The sequence below is a fragment of the Myotis myotis genome, unplaced genomic scaffold (genome assembly GCF_014108235.1).
Source record: "Myotis myotis isolate mMyoMyo1 unplaced genomic scaffold, mMyoMyo1.p scaffold_m19_p_5, whole genome shotgun sequence".
In the NCBI taxonomy this organism is placed as follows: Eukaryota; Metazoa; Chordata; class Mammalia; order Chiroptera; family Vespertilionidae; genus Myotis; species Myotis myotis.
The window spans coordinates 69,022,184-69,042,599 of NW_023416357.1; the positions used below are offsets into that span (position 1 = coordinate 69,022,184).

At 38.9% G+C, this 20,416-nt stretch overlaps 1 protein-coding gene across 4 annotated transcripts in view; it reads left to right on the plus strand.

Moving 5' to 3' along the window:
- LVRN (laeverin) overlaps positions 1–16,757 on the plus strand; it is a 68,034-nt gene extending 51,277 nt beyond the window's left edge. Inside the window, exons 16-21 of one of the 4 annotated variants that reach the window (XR_004967642.1) lie at positions 944–1,051; positions 1,754–1,921; positions 2,136–2,273; positions 5,202–5,934; positions 6,776–6,851; positions 11,443–11,462. Coding sequence is in view for 2 of the 4 variants with exons in the window: in XM_036310029.1 (XP_036165922.1) it covers positions 944–1,051; positions 1,754–1,921; positions 2,136–2,273; positions 6,776–6,851; positions 11,443–11,583 (631 nt within the window). In the remaining 2 variants the exon portion in view is untranslated. Of the gene's footprint in view, positions 1–943; positions 1,052–1,753; positions 1,922–2,135; positions 2,274–5,201; positions 5,935–6,775; positions 6,852–11,442; positions 14,310–16,068 lie in introns of those variants that run through there. The other 3 variants (XR_004967643.1, XM_036310031.1, XM_036310029.1) reach the window with 3 other exon arrangements.
- Positions 16,758–20,416: the final 3,659 nt, after the last annotated feature.

The following is a 20,416-nucleotide window of genomic DNA, read 5'->3' on the forward strand; positions in this document are numbered from 1 at the left end:
CTTGGATTAGTTAATTGGACTAAAGTGACCTGCTTTTTTGTAGCATCCCAAGACGAGTTCTCTGCAGCCAGCTTGGGATGGGTGGGGAGGGACAGTGTGTGTATAAATGAATGCTCAGAGCTGCCTTTCAGAAGGCCTCCACCCTTGGACATTCCACTTCTGCATATCAGAGAGTCAGGTCAAGCCGAGTTGAAACTAGAGGGTGGGGGAATAGAGATTTGGCTCTTGCACTTTCTGGAACTTTATGGCCACTTTGATTTCCTTTACCTTTTACTTCAAATTTGGGGAGAGCAGGGAGATACACCCCACGCACCGCTTATCTGGATTTATAATTGTTCTTCACTGTATTCTTTTGAACTTATTTGTTTTGAACCATAATGTGTACCCCTTCTCAGCTATAAAAACAAAACAAAACCTCTATCCTTTTTCTGGCCATAAATATAATAGCCAGGAGGAGTTGAAGAAGAAACAGAAACTTAAGCAAGGAAAAGCACATGGTTGAAAGAGAGAAATAAACCATTCCTTTCCATGTATAAAGAACTTTCTTTTTAAGAGTATTAGATCAAATACTCTAAAGTCATTTTTTATCCACAAGGCAATTATTATAAAAGGGAGGAAAAGTAAATTGATAACAGATGTGGAGTCTGTGTACACCATGTGTGATTGAGGGAGATAAAGGATGGCAGTAATTTATTTCTAACTTTTCAAAAAATACCAGTCCTAGGAGCTTATTTGGTGCCTGACAGGCTCTCAGAAAACATTTCTCTGAATCTTAAACACATTTGTTATCCACAAAAGCTTTTTTTCTTCTTTTTTAGCAAACTTGATGTTATTGGAAGGATGTTTTAAAATACCCATCTTTTTATGAAACATATTCTTGGAGGGAGAAAAAAATAATGTGGTAATGCAAAATAAAATGTTTTTCTTTGACTGTTCCTTCAAGAATATCGCTGGAAAAACTTTTTGCGAGTGTGTGTTTCTTGGGCCTTGAGGACTGTCTTCAGCTGTCAAGAGAACTCTTCAAAGACTGGATGGACAATCCAGAGAATGAGTAAGATAAATACTGCAATTGCACTGGTCTTTGTCCTATTTCAGCACCAGCAATCTTTCTACCTTTTTGATGCTCTCACTCTGGGAATGATTGTTTTGTTTTCACTTGGTTAATCTCTCCTACAATTTTATTCAAGTATCTTTCTTTTAAAAAAAAACTATCTAATGTAGGTCTGTTCATAACAATAGATTAGAACTTATACAGCGATTGTCACTCAGGATCTATCATTGCCAGTGCATTCCCTATAAGCACTTATGCTTATTTTGAGTCTTATTTAGGTTGTTCTTTATTATATACATACATACATCAGAGCAACTCTTTTTTTTCTATTTGTTTGCAGTCTCTCAGAGAGCTGAGGCTAAGACTCTATTCATATATCACCTCAGAGATGGACTGTTAGGAAATGTGATAGTAAGATATGAAACCAAACTTATCAGCATATACTTACCATTTGTACTACTCTAATTTATTTCTCCCCTAAACCCCTTTCTAAACTAATTTGACAGTCTCATCTCATCATGGTAACACTAATGATAGTTCCCACAGTTGCCTTTCTAGATCCCTACTTTTGCTCTTTATATCTGAGATCACAACATTTTTTTCTAGCTACATAGTTCTGAATATATGACAACCCATAAACACAAGTAACATGTGTATAACTCAACTACTATGAGAAATATCATCACATGTTATACTTTACAGAATACCTTATCCAATTAAAACTGTGATTTTATGTTACGGCATTGCCTCGGGAAGTGATAAAGAGTGGGATTTTTTGTTACATATCTACGCCAATAACACAAATGAAGAAGAAAGGAATCAACTTGCTTATGCAATGAGCTGCAGTAAAGACCCATGGATACTTACCAGGTGATTATGGACAACTTACCTTGAAAGTTCCTGGTGAAAGAGTGCAATTAATAAACCAAAGGGAGAAAAGTATCACTGTGCTACGATAACAATTAATAAATATTTGTGCATCATTAACTTGGAATCATATGGGATTTTGATTCCATTTATTTAAATTAACTTCTTGTATTGGATAATTTTTACATATTTATTTTCTGCAAATGCATTTTTACAGATATATGGAATATGCCATCACTACATATTCATTCAATTTTAATGAAACAAATATAATTGAAGTTGTGGCAGCATTTGATGTTGGCCGATATGTCGCAAAAGACTTTTTAGTCAACAATTGGCAAGCTGTGAATGAAAGGTAAGAACAGGATGTGAGACCACTCTTTCATTTAGGTCATGAGTTTGGTGCTGGAAGCACAGAGTCAGCCTGGCTAGGTCACAAAAGTCCTTTGCACTGACTAGAAAAAAGCATTTAATTTCACCATAAACTGGTCGTGTTATGGAAGAGAAGGTCACTTATCTTCAGTTTTGGCTTTCTGAATAAAGATAGATTTGCATGGGATAGTTTTATATCACAGTTTCCCTATTGTGCCCGCTCAGAAGTTTGAAAGCGAGATTAGAGCAAGTCACATTTTCTTGGTGCATGTACATCAGCCATTTGTTTATTTTGTGAAGCGCATCGCCATGTCTTTATGAAACAACAACGCCCATCATTACATCAGCCTGGATGTTGCTTGTGTGCTTTACTTGTCAGATTCCCTTTTATATGCCTGGACTCCATAGTCTTGAACTTTTTAATATTTCTCATAATTTAAGACTAATCTGTTTGCTTCCTAGCCCATCTATTGGGTAACGTATACATTGGCATACAAATATCAGACAGCAGGCCCTGGATGGCTGGTTTTTCTAGAACATTACTTAACCATGCATTCCTAATAATCACATGCTATATAGAGTGAGAAGATTCGAAGTAGCCAACAGTTCAGGTACAAGCAACTGTAAAGTTGAAAGCTACATTGTATAAATAAGTTCTTTTGAAACAAAATATTTTTAGCATAAAAATGTTTAAGAATGTGAATATGGTTCTCTTAAAGAGCAAAATAATGGAATGGGGTGCATTTTTTTGTTCTGTGTGTGTGTGTGTGTGTGTGTGTGTGTACACTTATTGAGCACCCATACAACATGTAGTTTTAAATCAGAAATAAAAAATGTGTAGATAAAAGCTTATTTGTACAGTACCATTACAGGCTCATCAGTGGAATTTGAGAAAATTGTCTTTATCTTCTGCTTTAAATGACTTATCATTCTAGGTTTATTGCTTCAGAGGGTGTTATAAATTCCTTAAATTCCCTGGGATCCCTAAGACCTTTGGGATAAATGGTGTTTTCATTTTTGCTTAAGTTGTTAAAGATAATGCCCTCCTTCCTAGGTCCTACTTCTCACTGGGAATTCGGCTATAAATCAGAATTATGTCCACAGGTCCCCTTGTTCCATGAGGTTTCAGAGATGCGCCCACCCCCTAGGGTTGTATCTTTTCTCTTTCCCTGGAGCTTGTAATAAAAACTTCACCCCATGTTCACTCTAGGTCTGAAATGCCTGCCTTTTCATCTGTAATCCTACTATGCACTATAAATGTTCATGTAAACAAAGTATCCTTCTGCTAGTAGATCAGTCCTATCAGGATAAACACAGATGAGAAAGTAACTTATCCATTTGACTTGGGGTGGTGAACACACAATACAGTGTACAGATGGTGTGTTATGGAATTGTGCACCCGAAACCTGTATAATTTTGTTACCAGTGTCACCCCAATAAATTCAATACAAAGGAAAGAAAAAGAAAATAAGTTCTCTAACCCTCTCATTTGGAACGGGAAGTGGAACATCTATTTATTGTTTGTCTATGAACATTTAGGCCTTAGTTTCCTCTTCTCTAAAATGAAAGACATGTATTTATTAATTCTAAAGTTCTTTCTAGTAATAAAGTATTTTGGTTTTACTCTGATAAGACACAGTTAGTTTCAGCTGTTGTTGAGGATATAAAGTGATTAGAATGAGGAGATGGAGGCAGAGAGGGCTTTGGGGACTCAAAGGGAAGGAAGGGAATTGAGTGAGGTTTGAACAGGCAGATTTGGAAAAAGTCACTTTCCACATGGAAGGACTAAAAGATTGACTTGGAATGAGTCACATCCCTGGCTGGAACTTGGGGCTCTGGAAAGGGGGAGACAGGGGAGGTCACGGGGTTGAATTGAGCACACTGCCAATAGCAGTTCAGAAACATCTGCTCTCCTTGACCATGCCCAGGACTCTTCTCAGAAGGCCCAATCTGAAAATACATTTTGGAATATTTGCTTGAGTAAAACATCTTCAGCTTGCTCCTGCTCCTCCCTCCCTTGTGCAGACACTGCACTGGTCTCTGAGGGGTAATTATTTAACTGTTGGACCAAGATGATCCTTTGAGCACTGATCTAAATGAAGGAACCTCCACTGACCATAAAGACATCTTTCAAGTTACAGGAAAATCAATATGTACATGTAGATGTGGGTAGATTCTATGGAAGAATGTGTGGATAGGGATGGAACACCAGGATTTTTGTGATCTTTTGTTGTATGTGGTAGAAGTTATCTTTATGCCCTTATCACCCTTGTTAAGTTGCTTTTAGCTTTCTTAAAACAATGTGGATTTCACAGCCAACAGGAAAACGCTAGTTTTGTTTGAATATAGACTATAAGGTATAATCAGTTCCAAACTCAACTGGCCCAAAATGAATCTTCACTTTTCCTTATCAAACACTCGATTTCTCCTCCAAATATTGTTATATTGCCTAGAGTCCTAAGCTTGAAACCTGCACTTATTTTCACTTCCATTCTGTTGCATTTAATGATGGGGAACACAGAGTGGAAAAGGTTAAGTAGGAACACAAGGGAACTGCGTGAGTTGAGATGTGGTTGGAGTGGACCCATTCCCACCACCTGCCACTGGATTGGGCTGGATGCCTTGGTGCCCCATGCTTGCCTAGTGGCCATGCTTGTCACAGGAAGTCAGACATGGCAGGGGAAGGGAGAGGAGAGAAGGAGAAATGTGAGAAAGGAAAGAGGCAGAATGCAAGCCAAACTAGAATACCCATATCACTGTGTCCACACTAGCATTGAATGTTACCAGTATTTTTTAAAGGGTGACTATGCTGACACCCACTGGCTCTTGTCTTGATATTAATTAGAATGCATTTGACGAGGGCGGAGATAAACTACTCGTAAAGTATGTATTTTTGTTTAATATTTCAAAGAGATTGCTCTCGCAACAAGAGTGACAAATCCTCTCTGTCTCAAAAATATCTCCGCTTGAAGCTTGCAAGACCTGGAAGGAATGATGTGTGCCCTGATAGATGCCACAACATACATTATCTCATTTACTCTCCAGAACAATGCTTCTAACTGTATGTTATTCCTCATTTCTACAACTTATGAGTTGCCCAAGGGAACTTCAAATTGGGCCTCACCTGTTGGGGTAACCTTTCTTCTGGATCTGGTAGAAAATCCCATAGTTAGCACCTAATGTAGTTTTCCGCTTTTTTTTTTTTAAGCTTGGGACTTGGTTCTTTGCAAATTTTGCCAAGTTTCTTGAGTCACTTCACAGGCTTTTCATACCTGGCCAATAAAAATGAAAAATAAGAAATATTTCCGCTTTCCCCACAGAAACAAGTTTGCTTGTCTGAATTACATGTAGACTGTCTCTTGTCCTCTACTTTGCTCAAGTAAACACAGTTTACACTATAGCTGGAGATCTAAAAAGAACAAAAGCACTGTTTTCTCTTACCCTTGTTTGTGTAGTATGCCAACATTAATTCTTATAATTTTTAATTTCAAGTATACTTTTTGAAATAAATTGTGTGTATAATTATCAAGCCAGTTCAACCATTTCTTATTCAGTCTGTATTAACCCTATCTTAATTTTCTTTCTTTTTTAATGCATCCAAAAGTCTTTATTTACTTTTATAACTACAGCACCACTTTGGGCAGGTATGTATCTGTTCTTTCTCTACAGCAACACTTCATGGCTTTTTTTTTTTTTTTTAGATGATTTTCATTGGGTATCAGGGGCACTAAACTAAGGAAGAAAGTTTCAGTGACCACACTTGTTTGAGGGAATGTAAATAGAGTAGAGCCACATACTTAGCCGTGAGAATCTCAGATGATATGGATCCTCTTTCCAAAAAGCACATACAAATACAACATTTTTAATGAGCTTTCAGTGTATTTTAGTCAGAGTTAAAAAAAATACAAAAAAACCACTGTTTTTAAGGGACATAATTTGCATATTTATTTACTCCCTTACAAATTTTCTTAATTTGAGGAATGTGGCGGCTATTCTAACCACCTCATTTAAAAAGATAAAAACAGTTGACATTGTTATTGTTTTTAAAAAGAGTTTTTTTACATTTAAGTGAACTAAAAACTATGTGTTACACAAATCAGTATTTAAATATAAATATTTTTAGTGCTAATAGAATTTTTTATTGATTTTAAAGAGATAGGAAGGGAGACATCAATTTGTTGTTCCATTTATTTACGCATTCATTGGTTGCTTCTTGTATGTGCCCTGACCAGAGATTGAACCTGCAATCCTGGCATATTGGGATGATGCTCTAACCAACTAAGCTACCTGGCCAGGGCTAGAATTTTTTATATAATAGATTTTCTATTAAAAGATGAGGGTAAACTAATTCATACATGTTTTCTTTTAGATGTTGGAGATAAAAATTAAAAGGGGCTATATACTTAGCATTTATCTGGCAAATAAAATATAGCTTTGTCTTGCAAAACATTTCCCAACCCTGATTAGCATCTTGTTGCTTTGCAGGTATGGAATACACTCGTTGGTTACTATAATGTATTTAATAGGGAGAACCATAAGTACAGATTTACAGGTCATGGAGGTAAGTACTTTAGATATTATGAATTATAATAATAAGTTGGAAGCCACTTTTTTGTGTCATTTAGAGTTGCTAAAATTAAAATGCTTATCTGAATTATAACATTCTATGCTTCCATTGGTGTTGTCATAACTGTACATGAAATGTTTTTTAATTCTATCTTGCTCTTGAGGGTTGGACATCATTCTTTCTCACCTGAATTACTTTAGTAGACTCTGGCCCAAGCTCCCTGGCCCAGGCTGGGCTTGCCTCCATCCATTCTGCACATTGCTACCAGCCATTGCCCTGTTCCCAAAGCTTCAGTAGCTTATCAGTTTTTAGGAAATTTTCAAATCTTTTCATTAACACACGAAGCCCTTAATAATCTGGACCCTGCCTTACCCTCTAGCTTCATTTTTGCCCAGCTCACCACTGAGTATCTGAAACCAAGAGACAGATCACCCCCAAATACTTTTCCTCTAGCTATACTCCACCACTTACAGATTTTCTGAAATTATTAGGTTGTTTTACATTTTCTAGATTTCAGAACCCTGTCCTTGACTGGATAATTCCTAATCATCCTTTAAGACCCTGCTCCAACCACCTATTCCAGGAATTTTTTATGAACCGATTTATATCTGTCCTTCCTCCATACTCCCAAATCATCCCATCAATATCTTTATTATAGCATTTACCACATTATACTGTAATCAGTGTGTGCATTACACACTCTATGATGGTAAAACAAGCTCCCTGAGGACAGAGACCATATTTTAATTATAACTGTATTCTAGAATCTAATGTGGGGCTTGCTGTTTCTAGCGTCTGCTTCCCTCGGGGCTGAATTTCTTCTTAGGCAGGCTTTCTTCACATGGATGCAAACATAGGTCCAGCCTTCCATGATCCTTAGCATCCTCAGTTGTAGAAAAAGGAATACCTTTTCACCCAGCTTCAAGTTCCAGTCCTGAAGGCAGAACTCTGATTGGTCCTACTTGGCTCACATGCACCAATCACCGTGTCCAGGGGGAAGGAAATACTCTGATTGGCTTAACCTGGGTCATTTGCCCACATTTGGAACCAGCCCCACCCAAACCACAGACACTGAGATAGGGAAGGAGTAGTTCTGGAAAGAAAAGGGAAATCCTATAACCACAGGTAAACTGAGTGGCAAAAGCAAATGTCTACAAAAAAGCAACACACAAAGTAAAACAAGAATAAAATATAAATACAACCTCTACACACCCAGCAGCATAGGTAAAATTAGAAAGAGTGGCAATACCAAAGGTTGGCAAAGACGTAAAGCAACTGGAACTCTTACCCTACTGGTGGGACTGTGACATGGAAACTACTTTGGAAAACAGACAGTATCTCTAAATGTTAATTAGACACATGTGACCCAACAATTCCACTTTAAGGTTTTTACTCAAAAGAAATGGAAACCTATGTCCACACAAATACTTGTACATGAATGTCCCTAGCAGCTTTATTCACATTAGCTAAAAACTGGGAACCACCCAAATGTCCATCAATAGGTGAATGGACAAGGAAAATGCAATATATCCACACAATGGAATTCTACCCCACAATTTAAAAAAGGAACTATTTTGTGTAGCAACATGGATGAATTTCAAGATGATTGTCCTGAGCAAAAGAAACCAGAGACTTTCTAGGAAATGCAAACTGATCCGTAGTAACAGAAGGTAAATCAGGGGTTGCCTGGGACAGAGGGAGGGATGACCTGAAAGGGGCAGGAAGAAACTTTGTGGGCCATGGAAATGGACTGTATCTTGATTGTGGCTATGGTTTCACAGGTGTATATAGAGATCCAAACTCGACTTGTATACTTTAAAGCTTATGTATATAAATTTTATCTCAATAAAGTTGATTATGAGTAAAAAAAAAATACATGAGTAAATATTAACTATGGCCTGGAACTATATTAATAAAAATAGGAAGGGCCTGTGTAAATAAGAAAGGAAAATCAACTCCCTGCCCCAGCAAGTAAACAAATAAATGTTTAGGACATAAAGCCTGAAATTTGATCCTGAGCAAGAAAAAAAGAAGCAGTCAGTTATGTAGTTGTTATAAAGAGAGAGAGGAAGAACTGCTAATTCCTGGAGGAATTAGCTTTGTTTCAGTTTGGCTTGCCTGAAGATGAACTGTCAGGACCTGATTTATCAGGGATTCCCTGGATCAGAGTGTGAAGGGCACACCCAGAAATGCTGGAAAGAAGGCTTGGAATCCTGTGGAGTCTTCTAAAGTGTATCAGTTTATCTTTGTAGTTTATCTCTACAGAACCCAGTAAAATTTTATTGTTTTTCATTTTTAATTTTTTTTTATTGCTTAAAGTATTACAAAAAGTATTACATATGTCTCCTTTTTTCCCCCCCGCCCTTGACAATCCCCTGGCCTCCCCTACCCCCCAGTGTCTTATGTCCTTTGGTTATGCTTATATGCATGCATACAAGTCCTTTGGTTGTTCTCTTACCCACCCCCCTCCTGCCCTCCCACCCTCCCCGGCCTTCCTGCTGTGGTTTGACAGTCTGTTCGAGGCAGCTCTGCCTCTGTATCTATTTTTGTTCATAAGTTTATAATGGTCTTATTATCCAGAAATGAGTGACATCATGTGGTATTTTTCCTTCATTGACTGGCTTATTTCACTTAGCATAATGCTCTCCAGTTCCATCCATGCTGTTGCAAATGGTAAGAGTTCCTTCTTTTTTATAGCAGCATAGTATTCCATCGTGTAGATGTACCACATTTTTAATTTTTTATTGATTTTTAGAGAGGAAGGGGTGAGGGGGAGAGAGAGAGAGAAAGAGAGAGAGAGAGAGATTGGTTGACCCCTGCATGTGCCCCAACCGCAAATGGAACCTGTCTGTCACTTTTTGGTGTCTGGGATGATGCTCCAACCAACTGAGCCATACTGGCCAGGGCTTGTTGTTGTTGTTTAATGAATGAAGGTTGTATAAATTTAGCAGTCTTCAAAGTTCCAAAGCTCTGTAGTCACTGATAGTTTATTTAAAACTAGAGGCCTGGTGCACAAAATTCATGCATGGGTAGGCCCCCTAGGCCTGGCCAGTGATCAGGGCCGATCGGGGCCTTCAGCTGCCAGCCAGGACCTCCCTTCCCTAGCTGCCGGCTGCTGGCGAGGGTCTTCCTTCATTCCACGTCACCCCCTGGTGGCCAGCACACGTCATAGCAAGCAATTGAACTCCCAGTTGAACTCCTGAGGGGACAATTTGCATATTAGGCTTTTATATAGAGAGATAATGTAAAAGTGGATTTAGCAGTGATTTCATTTTTGCAATTTTGAAAACAAGTTAGCTATTATGAATATCCTTGTCAAAAACCTATTAATGCCCAATAGTCCTCCTATAATGTATTAATTCACATGATAATATAAAAAATAATTACTAAAAAGAGGATGAAAAGGAAGTCACATAAGTCCCTTCTCCTTCCAGACCAGCATAGTTTCTATATACTCTTTGCTTCTCTTGCTCTGTTCCTTATACACTACCCTGTTGGAGCCTGGCCGCACTCATGCTCTCAAGCACACATGAAGCCCCCCTACAATGTCATGGACCCAACTCCCCTCCCACTCACTGAAGGTGCATGATCATATGGGGTTGTGGGGAGGTGGATTCCACTGCCTGGTAGGTATGGACAGGTGTGGGAGAGGGTGGGAGGTTCTGGTTCCTTAGTCTACTTTTTCCAGAATGTTCCTTTTACATTGTAATTAGCCTTGATAACCCTATTACTACTCAATTTTAAGTGCATTAGGGTTTAAATGACATTTTGTGAGCACGGGTACGCTGTCATCTCACATGTGCTAAGTTCTAATTCTTTGAAGGAGAAATAGACTAAAAATATAACTAATTAGTCAATTGGCATCTGGCTTGTACATAATATTGCATATGTTCCTATAGCTTAATGCTTGACTTGACTCAATGAAGGAATTTAGCCAATGGACAAATCCACTATCTAAATATCTATAATAATAAAAGGGTAATATGCTAATTAGACCAGACATCTTCCTGACGTCATTCTGGACATCCTTCCTTACCAAGCTGGGGATGGAGGGAAGCCATCCTGGGTCTGGGGTGCCTGTGGGCAGCCAGAGGAAAGCCAGCCTGGGCCCCAGGTGCTGGAGGGAAGCCGGTGCCGGCAGCCAGGGGAGGGAAGGACTACTCTTGCATGAATTTTTGTGCATTGGGCCTCTAGTTCTTAAATAAAGGATAACATCTGTAAAGACACAGATGTTGTGTGCCAGTTTTGAGCTTTGAAAGTTGCAAAGTATTTTTTGAGGTAAGAGAAGGTCTCACTCTATCTCTGTCCACAAATTTTGTCTAATATCTAGTATGCATTCAGTAAATCTTTATTGAACACCTACTAGGTGGCTAGGGAATAGAGCAGTGAATAAAATAGATGAAGTTCCTACATCATGGAGCTTCTAGTCTACATCTGACTCTTCGGGGTAGGTGGTCTTCACACATTGACACCCATTCCAACTGTCATTGGCCATTTGCAAAATCATGTTGCGACTTAGAGTGAACTGTCCTGTTTTGTCTAAATGAGGAGTCAGATTGCCCTGACCGTCTCTTTGTCCTTTCAGCTGCAGCAGTTTTTCAGCCCCATGTTGGAGGAGCACCAGAGGCTCGAAGTTCATGCCAAATTACAGGCAATAAAGAACGAAAATCTGACAAACAAAAACCGAAGTGCCAGGATAGCTGCATGGCTACGGAAAAACACATAATTTAGTGGCCACTTTTGGCATTTCCCCTTGTATATTATACTGTAGTTTGCTGACTGTTTTGTCTTCCAATAATTTGTGAGTCTAGAAAACCACATGTTTTGTTATTTGTATTTCAGTCACATTTACTACTCAGCATCCTGTTCCTCCCTTGTTGTCACGCTGGCTCTGAGCTCACTGATTGCTGAGGAGTTTTCCAGCACTGCTGTGTTTTGGGGGAAGATTTCACTTCAAGTTGGGCTATAAAACCACAAAATTTACTTTAAATGCCTTGTAAAAAACAAATTTACCTTAGAAAGTCTTGCTTATTCTGTTGTGAAGGCCAGTAGAATATTAAATCATTGGCTAAATGAGCACATTCTTTTCTGAAGGAAATACAGATTTGCAATACTCTAGGGTTTATTTAGTTCAACTAGAGGCCCAGTGCATGAAATTCATGCACCGGGGAGGGGGTTCCCTCAGCCCGGCCTGCAACGACACCAGCGTCCCTCACCCCAGCCCGAGGACCCTCCCCTTCCTTCCCTCCACATGGCCGGGCGCAGATGCTGGACTCATGTTGCTGGGGCAACACTGCCAGCATCCCGCCCCAGCCACTAAGGACGCCACCATCTTTGTCACGGAGTGATGCTTAATTTACATATTACTCTTTTATTAGATAGGATATTTAAAAGAATAATGAGCAAGTAACACAACAGTGTAAACAAGGAGAACCAGAAGAATAATACCCCCTAGAAATCAGAAAAGCTGAAGAAAAGCAAGTTTTAAAAAGAAGGAATGGGCAATTTTATGAGCCATGTGAACTGCCCTAAAAGCAGGAAATGTGTCTTGTGCCTCTTTCTCTCTACCCAGAGTACCTAGGCATTGTGCCACACTTTACTTACTGGCTACTGAATGTATGATGTCACAAAAAGACCTAGGATCACAGGATCCTAAAGTACCTTTAGGCTTGCTGTGTGGAGGCCAGATTGGAGAGGAAGGCTCTGCCTTGAAGCTCTTGACTATATTTTCCTGTGGGAATGGACATTCTTTTAGCCAAAGTTTATGAGCAAAAATAATATGTCAACAGACAATAGCAATTATAGGGTAATCTTCAGCACAAAGGGAGATGGTCAAATAAAGAGAAATGAAACTAACAGGCTAACCAGAATATACTCTTCACAGCTTTGCACTCGGGATTAGTTTGAAATGTGGTTTCATTTGGCCAAATTGAAACTACTTATAGTTTGGACAACTTTACACATTTTCATCAGTCACAATGTATGGAATTAGATTAGTTTTATTATCCCTGATAAAACCAGGACAGCTAAGGCAAATCACCCTACTCTAGAGTTTGTGTATATCTGATTTAATACTGTGCTTTAATTTTGATTTTGTAGAATGGGGATTAAACTACAGATCTCCTATCTACCTCAGAGTGATATTGTAAAAACTAAGGAATATGTCAATGAAAGGTCTTTAAATATCTAGAATAATAAAAGTGTAATATGCTAATTAGATCAGATGTCCTTCCGGACGACCTTCCAGACAAAGCCGTGGTGTCAGGGGGCAAGGCAGAGGCAGCTGCCATGGTGTAGGGGGCCAACCCCCTTGCACGAATTTTGTGCATCGGGCCTCTAATGTTATATAAACTCAAGACAGTGTGATTTAAGGTTTTATTCCCTATTTCTTATATAAGTTAATGCAGCCACAAATTAAAATGTTATACAAAAATTCACTTGCATATTCGCTTCATAAGAAGATGCTCCCTGAGTGTGAGTGGAGGCTATGAGACAACCATGAGGACAAACCAATGCACATTCTACTCAGATTTGACCATGGGTCACAGCTCAGAAAATTTTTCCTTGAAATTTAGAAATCTAAAATTAAAGCAATAAAATATCCCCATGTTTTCACATCGTTGTGTATGAGATATCTTATGTTTCCTTAAGCATTCTTTCTATACTTCCTTTCCCCCCCCTCTGATCATCAATCTCATCTTTTGATAACCATGTCACATGTCTTCTCAAGTGCTTTTCTCTTCCTCCTCCTTCTCTCCTCCACTTCCAGCTCTTCCCTCTCTCCCTCAGACTCCTCTGTCTTCCTTCCTTTTCAGTGACCTTGGCCTGGTTGACCATGTCCTCTGTCCTTGGTCTTCCTACCCTACTGTGTTCTCATTCCACCAAGGGCAGTTGGAGGCTGACACTCGGGGTCCCAGCAGGCTCTGATGCCTGTTGTTGGGTGATGCCAAGCACTGCTTGATCCTACCAAGAAGCACAAGCACTGCCTGATTCAGACCATCTGCTAAAAATTCACATCCCATCTTAGCCTCTGTGGTAATTAAATAGTGCTGGAAGTGGTTATCCAAAGTCAAATGCTCAAGTATTTGGTTAATAGTCCTTCCTCTAAATATGAAAAGGAATTTTGAATAATGTAAATTGTTTTCTGGCTTGAATAAAGCCAGTTGCTTTGATAAGAATTACATTTTATTATATTGTACCTAATAATTGTATAAAAAGAAGTAATTATGAATTTATTATTGTGACAGCAGTAAGTCAGGGAATGAAACTGAGCCAGATTTATCTAAATGGTGTAAATATTTTATTAACTAATAAGCCATCTTATCTATTAGCACCCCAACTATAAATAGTTTCTCTTTATACTGTTCATCCTAAGAAAAGTTAACAAGATGTACAATGTACTCATGATTTTTTTTCAATTTTGGTAATTAGAAATTAAAGTTTTCCTCACAATCTCATGCTTCTTTTCTGCTCAAACACATTCAATGACTTTAAGTGAAAGAACAAATGCCTTAGTCTTGAAGACTGGAGATCCTCTATAATTCAAACCCTGAGGCCAGTCTGTCTGTACACTAAATCCATTCTGAGGAACAAATGAAAAAGCAAAATAAGATGAGATTTAAAAGGGAGCTCTACTTGATTACTTTTCCCGTTTACCCCAATAAATGCTATCTTTATTTCATCCAAGCTTTAGCGAATAAATATATCCAAAGCAAAGTCTTAAGGGTGCTTATAACTAAATATAGCTGGCGCCTCCACAAAGAATTGTGTAGCAGTCAGCAGCATTTGAAACCACACATATATTGCTTCCAGCTTGATCTTCTCTCTAATTGAACAAAATTCAGCAAAGATATTCATTACACGCATAGGAGTTAATTGGACTCTTCCTTTCCCTTTCTTTCAAAAGAGTCCGTCCCAAAGGTGAGGCAGGGCAAGGTAGGCTTCTACAGCAGTGCTGGCCTGTGGCCTGGAAGGAGGTGGAAAAGCTTGAGGGGGGCAAAGAGGGAGTCCACATTGTGGGAGCAGCTTGGCACTGGCTGTCAGAGCCCAAGAAGAGTGAGTGGGTGACATAGTGCAGAGAGGCAGCTATGACATGAAGGGTCAGAGCCAAACAGGGTAAGAAGGACCTCTATGCAGGGAAGCCGCAAGCAAGAGCAGTCAAAGCCCAAATGGTGAGAAGAGGAGATGTAGAGCAGGGGTGGGGTGGCCCAGCATGAAATATTAGAAGCTGAAGAGGGTGAGGGGGGCATCCACATGGGGTGAGGGAGAGGCAGAGACGGGAGCTTGGATACCACAGGGTTATGAAGCCAATAAGGAAATGTATGAGATAAGAGAATCCAGGTTTTCTCTCTGTGGAAGAGAGTTAAAGATATTCAAAAGGAAAAACAAAACAAAACACTAGGACAAACCCTTTGTTTTTGGATTAGAATTGGAGGTATTGATGTGAACAGATCTCACAGTTCTCAATACATGGATAGATTATACATATAGATGTAAATGTGTTTATAGACTTATCTTGCTCTTTCTCTGTATAGATATGTAATTGTAGTTAATAATATAGAAATATGGATAGGAATACAGATGTAGATATGTGGATACAGATTTGTAGATATAGAAATATAGCTATATAGATATAGATGATACAGATATAGAGCTAGGTATTCAACTGATAGAGCCTGGGAGCAGCAACATGTTAATAACAATGAGCACCATTAGTGTCCAGATCTTGGCTTCTAAATGCCATATTCTGCTAAAAGAACCAGGGTTTCTTGGAGAAATGGATGATTTCAGGGCTGAGGACAATTTGAGATGGAATATCATTTTGTACTAAAAGATAAGGAATTGCTAAAAGAACCTTGAGGACATATCAAAGGCACAAAAGCCAGTTTAAAGGGGGCCCTCACTAATTAAATATTGGAAAATTTGAGTATTGTAATAAAGACAGTAATGGAATAAAACAGGGATTCATGTATCTATACTTATATGTCTAAGTAATGAATAAATTGAAATTTTGATGAGGAAAAGAATATATACATAATTGCAAAATACTGATAAATTGTAAAGGGAAAGTAATTTACAGTGGGAAAACTGGCAGATGTACTTTAATCAATAGATCAATGTGAACATTGTCACAGTGGGATAAATAAAAAATGTGTTCCACTTAATAAAACAAAATGACAAAAATACAGCATCACTTTTTGTTATAACCCAGATGAATCTGCATAACATGAATCTAATCATGAGGAAACATAAGACAAACTCAAATTGAGTTACATGCCACAAAATATCCTTCAAAAGTGTCAAGGTCATGAAAGTCAAAGGAAGATGGAAGACCACTTTAGAATGAAAGAGAAGAAAGATACGTGGCAACAAAATGTGATGTGATTCTGAACTGGATTCTGTTGCTATAAATGACATTATTGGGACAACTGGAAAAATTTGAATGAATTCTGAGGATTAGGTACTAGAAATGCATCAGTGTTAACTTTCTGACTTTTATGGTTGTGTTGTATTTATGTAGGGAAAACAATCCCTGTTGTAGGAAATCCACATCAAGGGGTGAATGGGGCATCAGGTGTGACAACTAAATATTAATGATGCAGAAAAATATATTTTTATTATAATTCTAACTTCTCTATAAAATTTTAATTATATAAATTACATTTTAAAATAAATAAAATATTTTTTTAGAACTGCAACGTATTTTTTTTCAATTTTTTTTTTTAAATTTCAAACTTGTTAAGGGTCATAGCCACAGTCCTGAAGGTATCTATTAAGCATTTCAGTAAGCACAAAGTGAAGGCACAGGTTGTCCCAAAAGACTTAATTTCTTGTTTCAGTCAGTAGTTTCCATCTTAAATCAAAGGGACTAAAATATTAAAATAAAAATATATTATTCAAAATTAGCAGAGCTACAAAATGTAAAATAAATGTAAATAATTAAATTTTTCTAATAAAGTTTATTTGAAACTTGTGTGTAAGTTTGTAGCATTTATGCTTCTGAAGTTTTTAAAACTGAACTATGTCTTTTGAAAAAACCTATATACACAAGGATAAGTGTAACCTTGAAAAGTCACTATGGCAACAACTTCACTTAAGCTATGCAGAGTAATGCCTAAACGATATATTTCACACAACTAGTAATAAATGGTACATAAGTCTCAAAGTTGTATAGTATGTATTCTTTACTACTATCTTGATTTATTAAAAATTCTTTGCTAAGGCCCTGGCCAGGTGACTGGGTTGGTTGGACCATAGTACAGTAGAGAAGAGATGTGGTCGGTAGGAAATCACTACTACCTGTTTAGTACCCTCTACATAGGACGTACTGAGCTATGTGCCACTTTATCTCATCCTCAAAATAACTCTATAAGACAGTGGATCCATTAAGATCCAGTCAGAAAAATAGAATGTAGGCCATTTTTGTTTGTTTGTTTTACCAAAGAGATTTTAATGTTAGGGATTTGAATAACAGCTATTAGAGAAGTGAAAATGCAAAAGAAAACCCCTAAGTTATAGTGCAGGAAGTAGTTCTCTTCTTTAGGGCTGGAGGATAAAGGGCAAAGGTTGGAGTTACTAGAATGTAGGAGCTTGGATTAGACAGCACACGATTTCCTGTTTAGTTTGGTCCACCCAGATGTCCACATTCCAAACCTCAGGGTCTCCTTTCCAATCAGTGCCCTAACTCTCACGGTGGAACCTTAGCAAGCCTGTGAATTCATCTTGCATTGTAATGACGCATCCTACAGAGCAGCTACAAGAAATATGAGATTTGGTGAGAACTGCCTTTGAAGGTCTTTGGCTCTTTATCACTTGAGTCAGCAATTTCCAACCAGCATGCCTCAGCAGGCAAACTGGTGTGCCACAAGAATTTTTAAAACATGCAATACCTGACTATTTAGTCAGGGGCACTGACCTCTTTTCCCTTAGGTTGTCAAAAAAAAAAAAAAAAAAAAAAAAAAAAAAAAAAAGACAACAGCCAACACAAAAATAGCCATCTGGTATGAATAAATCAAAATTATACCTATTTTTTGTGTCAGATCGGCAAAAAAAGATATATTTTTGGTGTGCCACAGAATTTTGGTAATTAGTTTATGTGTGCCGATGAAACAGGTTAAAAATCGCTGACTTGAGCTGATAATTTCCTTCCTGTAAATTATCCAGCGCATGCAGAAATAGCCATTCCTTCCATATCCTCAAGGTCACCCTGGTTAAATACAACAGCCCCTGGGCCCCAGAAGCCACGTGCTTCGGTAGATATCTCACTATAATCAAACACAGGTGATTACCTGATTCACCGGGGTGGCATTAGGGGGTGAGCACTGTGTCCAAGGACAGGGCATGGTCAGAATCTGACCTTGAGATTCTTTTTCCTGGGAGTCTGCTGGCACCAGTCAGGAAAACAGAAACCGGATCAGCTTTCTTTTGATTTACAGAACTTAATATATAGCATTGGTATGTACGGAACTGAAAAAGGCATAAGAGTAACACTGAGCTAACACCAAGAGAGAGCTGCAAGAAAGAGCTAGCACGCCTAGGGCAGGGGCAGCAAGGAGAAGGGATGGGGTTATCTGGGACCCAGAGCTGGTGCTGCTGCCTCAGTAGCTCAGAGGAAGGGTCTGGCAGAGCTGGGATCCAGACCTTGAGGAGGGGAACGGCTTGGCTGGGGCGGGTGCTCTAGGAACTCAGATGACGGCCTCTTGGTGCTGGACCCGGACCTCTGAGGCGGTGGCTCTGCCAGGGGCTGGTATCTGTGGGTGGCTCAACTAGGCTGGGCCTGGGAGATGGGGACCGGGTGGGGACGGTGAATCCTGAGAACCGGAACCCAACAGCACCAAGTCAGTAATAAGAATCTGTGCAGAGGAGATGCTGAGAGAAACCGGAAGCCAGCAGGGGAGAGGCAGCCTCTCCCTCCGCTAGTCTTCCGGGTCCCTCAGCGCCCCCTGGAGCTAAAGCGCCCTGCGGTTTGCAGACGGCCAGTCGTAACCCCTCAGGCGGAGGACAAAAAGGTGGATTTGGAACCGAGAGAGTGGCTTACGACCCGAGTCCGGTCAGTATAACCGGCCAGATTTAAGACCCAATCTGTTTACTGCCCCATTTACTTTGGGTTTTTCTCTGACCTGTTAAATTAGGACACGTTAAGACACTGTTATATACCGAGAAATCTCAGGTGAAAGCTTTGGATCCACACCATCTGTGGACCAGAAATCCCGGGTGTCAAGTAGAATTTATCAGGCAGAGCTTCATGTAGATGTAACTATCCAAACAAAACTTTTTAAGAGCGAGTTTTAAAAGAGACTTAAATTTGGACTGTATTGAAAAGAAACAAGGTGAATTTATTTAAATAGGTTGTATCTACTTTGCAAACATTACGTAGACAGATTTTATAAAGGTTTGCAAAATTACTTTCCTTTTTTTTTGCAAACTTCTTTAACTAGCTTCATGCTGTCAAATCACCATTTGTATGGTTTATAATTGCATTTAAAAGTTATAGACTAGCCCTGGCCAGTGTGCTCAGTGGATAGAGCGACGGCCTGCCCCGGTTGGATTCCGGTCAAGGGCACTTGCCCAGCGGCTCAATCCCCAGTAGGGGGCGTGCAAGAGGCGGCGATCGATGATTCCTTCTCATCGTTGATGTTTCTATCTCTATCTCTCTCTCCCTCTCCCTTCCTCTCTGAGATCAGTAAAGATATATTGATAAAAAAATTATAGACTATACAGGAAGTACAGTCTGAGGACATTTTGATATAAGTAAACTTTATTGGTATAAATAAGACCCAGTAATATGCTTATATTACTCAACTAAATGCTCACTTCCTATAGTTTCATAAACCACATACATAAAAAGGATGGAAGTGAATCCAAAGTTTAAGATATCAGAAACTTAATTCAATATAACTTCTAAATGTTGTAAATGCTGTGAAAAGTATTGGTGTCATTGTAATTGATGCATTTTAAATGGCCTTATTGAATTGTACCTTAAAACCAATTAACAATTTTTTATTTGCTTTTTATGTAGCTTTTCATTTCACATGGGAAGCTCTTCTCTGAGCATCTCTTTAATCAGCAGTAAAGTGACCGTACTGCATTAGAAGTTTTCTCTAGGGCTTCTTGGGAGTATTTTGTAGATTCTGTAGATGTTGATTCTGTCAGCCACCAAGAAGCGGGGGTGGGGAGTTTGAATAAAGAGAAGGCCCACCATGGCTCTTGTCCCCAACTCCCGCTTCTATAGGATGGTTCCAGTTTTGTTGCTTTTATATATTGTGATTAATTTAGAGAAAAATATAAAAAACAAATTTGAAAACTGATGGACAATATGATTTTCAAAGCCCTTTCCTGGTACAACATTACATTGACATCTAGCGCCCATTCCTCAAGATTCTTTTACACAAATCATCTTGCTCTGTAGCCTCTGTAGTTCCCACACATTCCTTCTTGAAAGACCCCTTATTTACCTCTGAAGTGACGCACCTTTGACTACAGAAGAGGTCAAACAAATTATATTTAACTAGAGGCCCAGTGCAGGAATTTGTGCACAGGTGGGGTCCGACCCGCGGGCC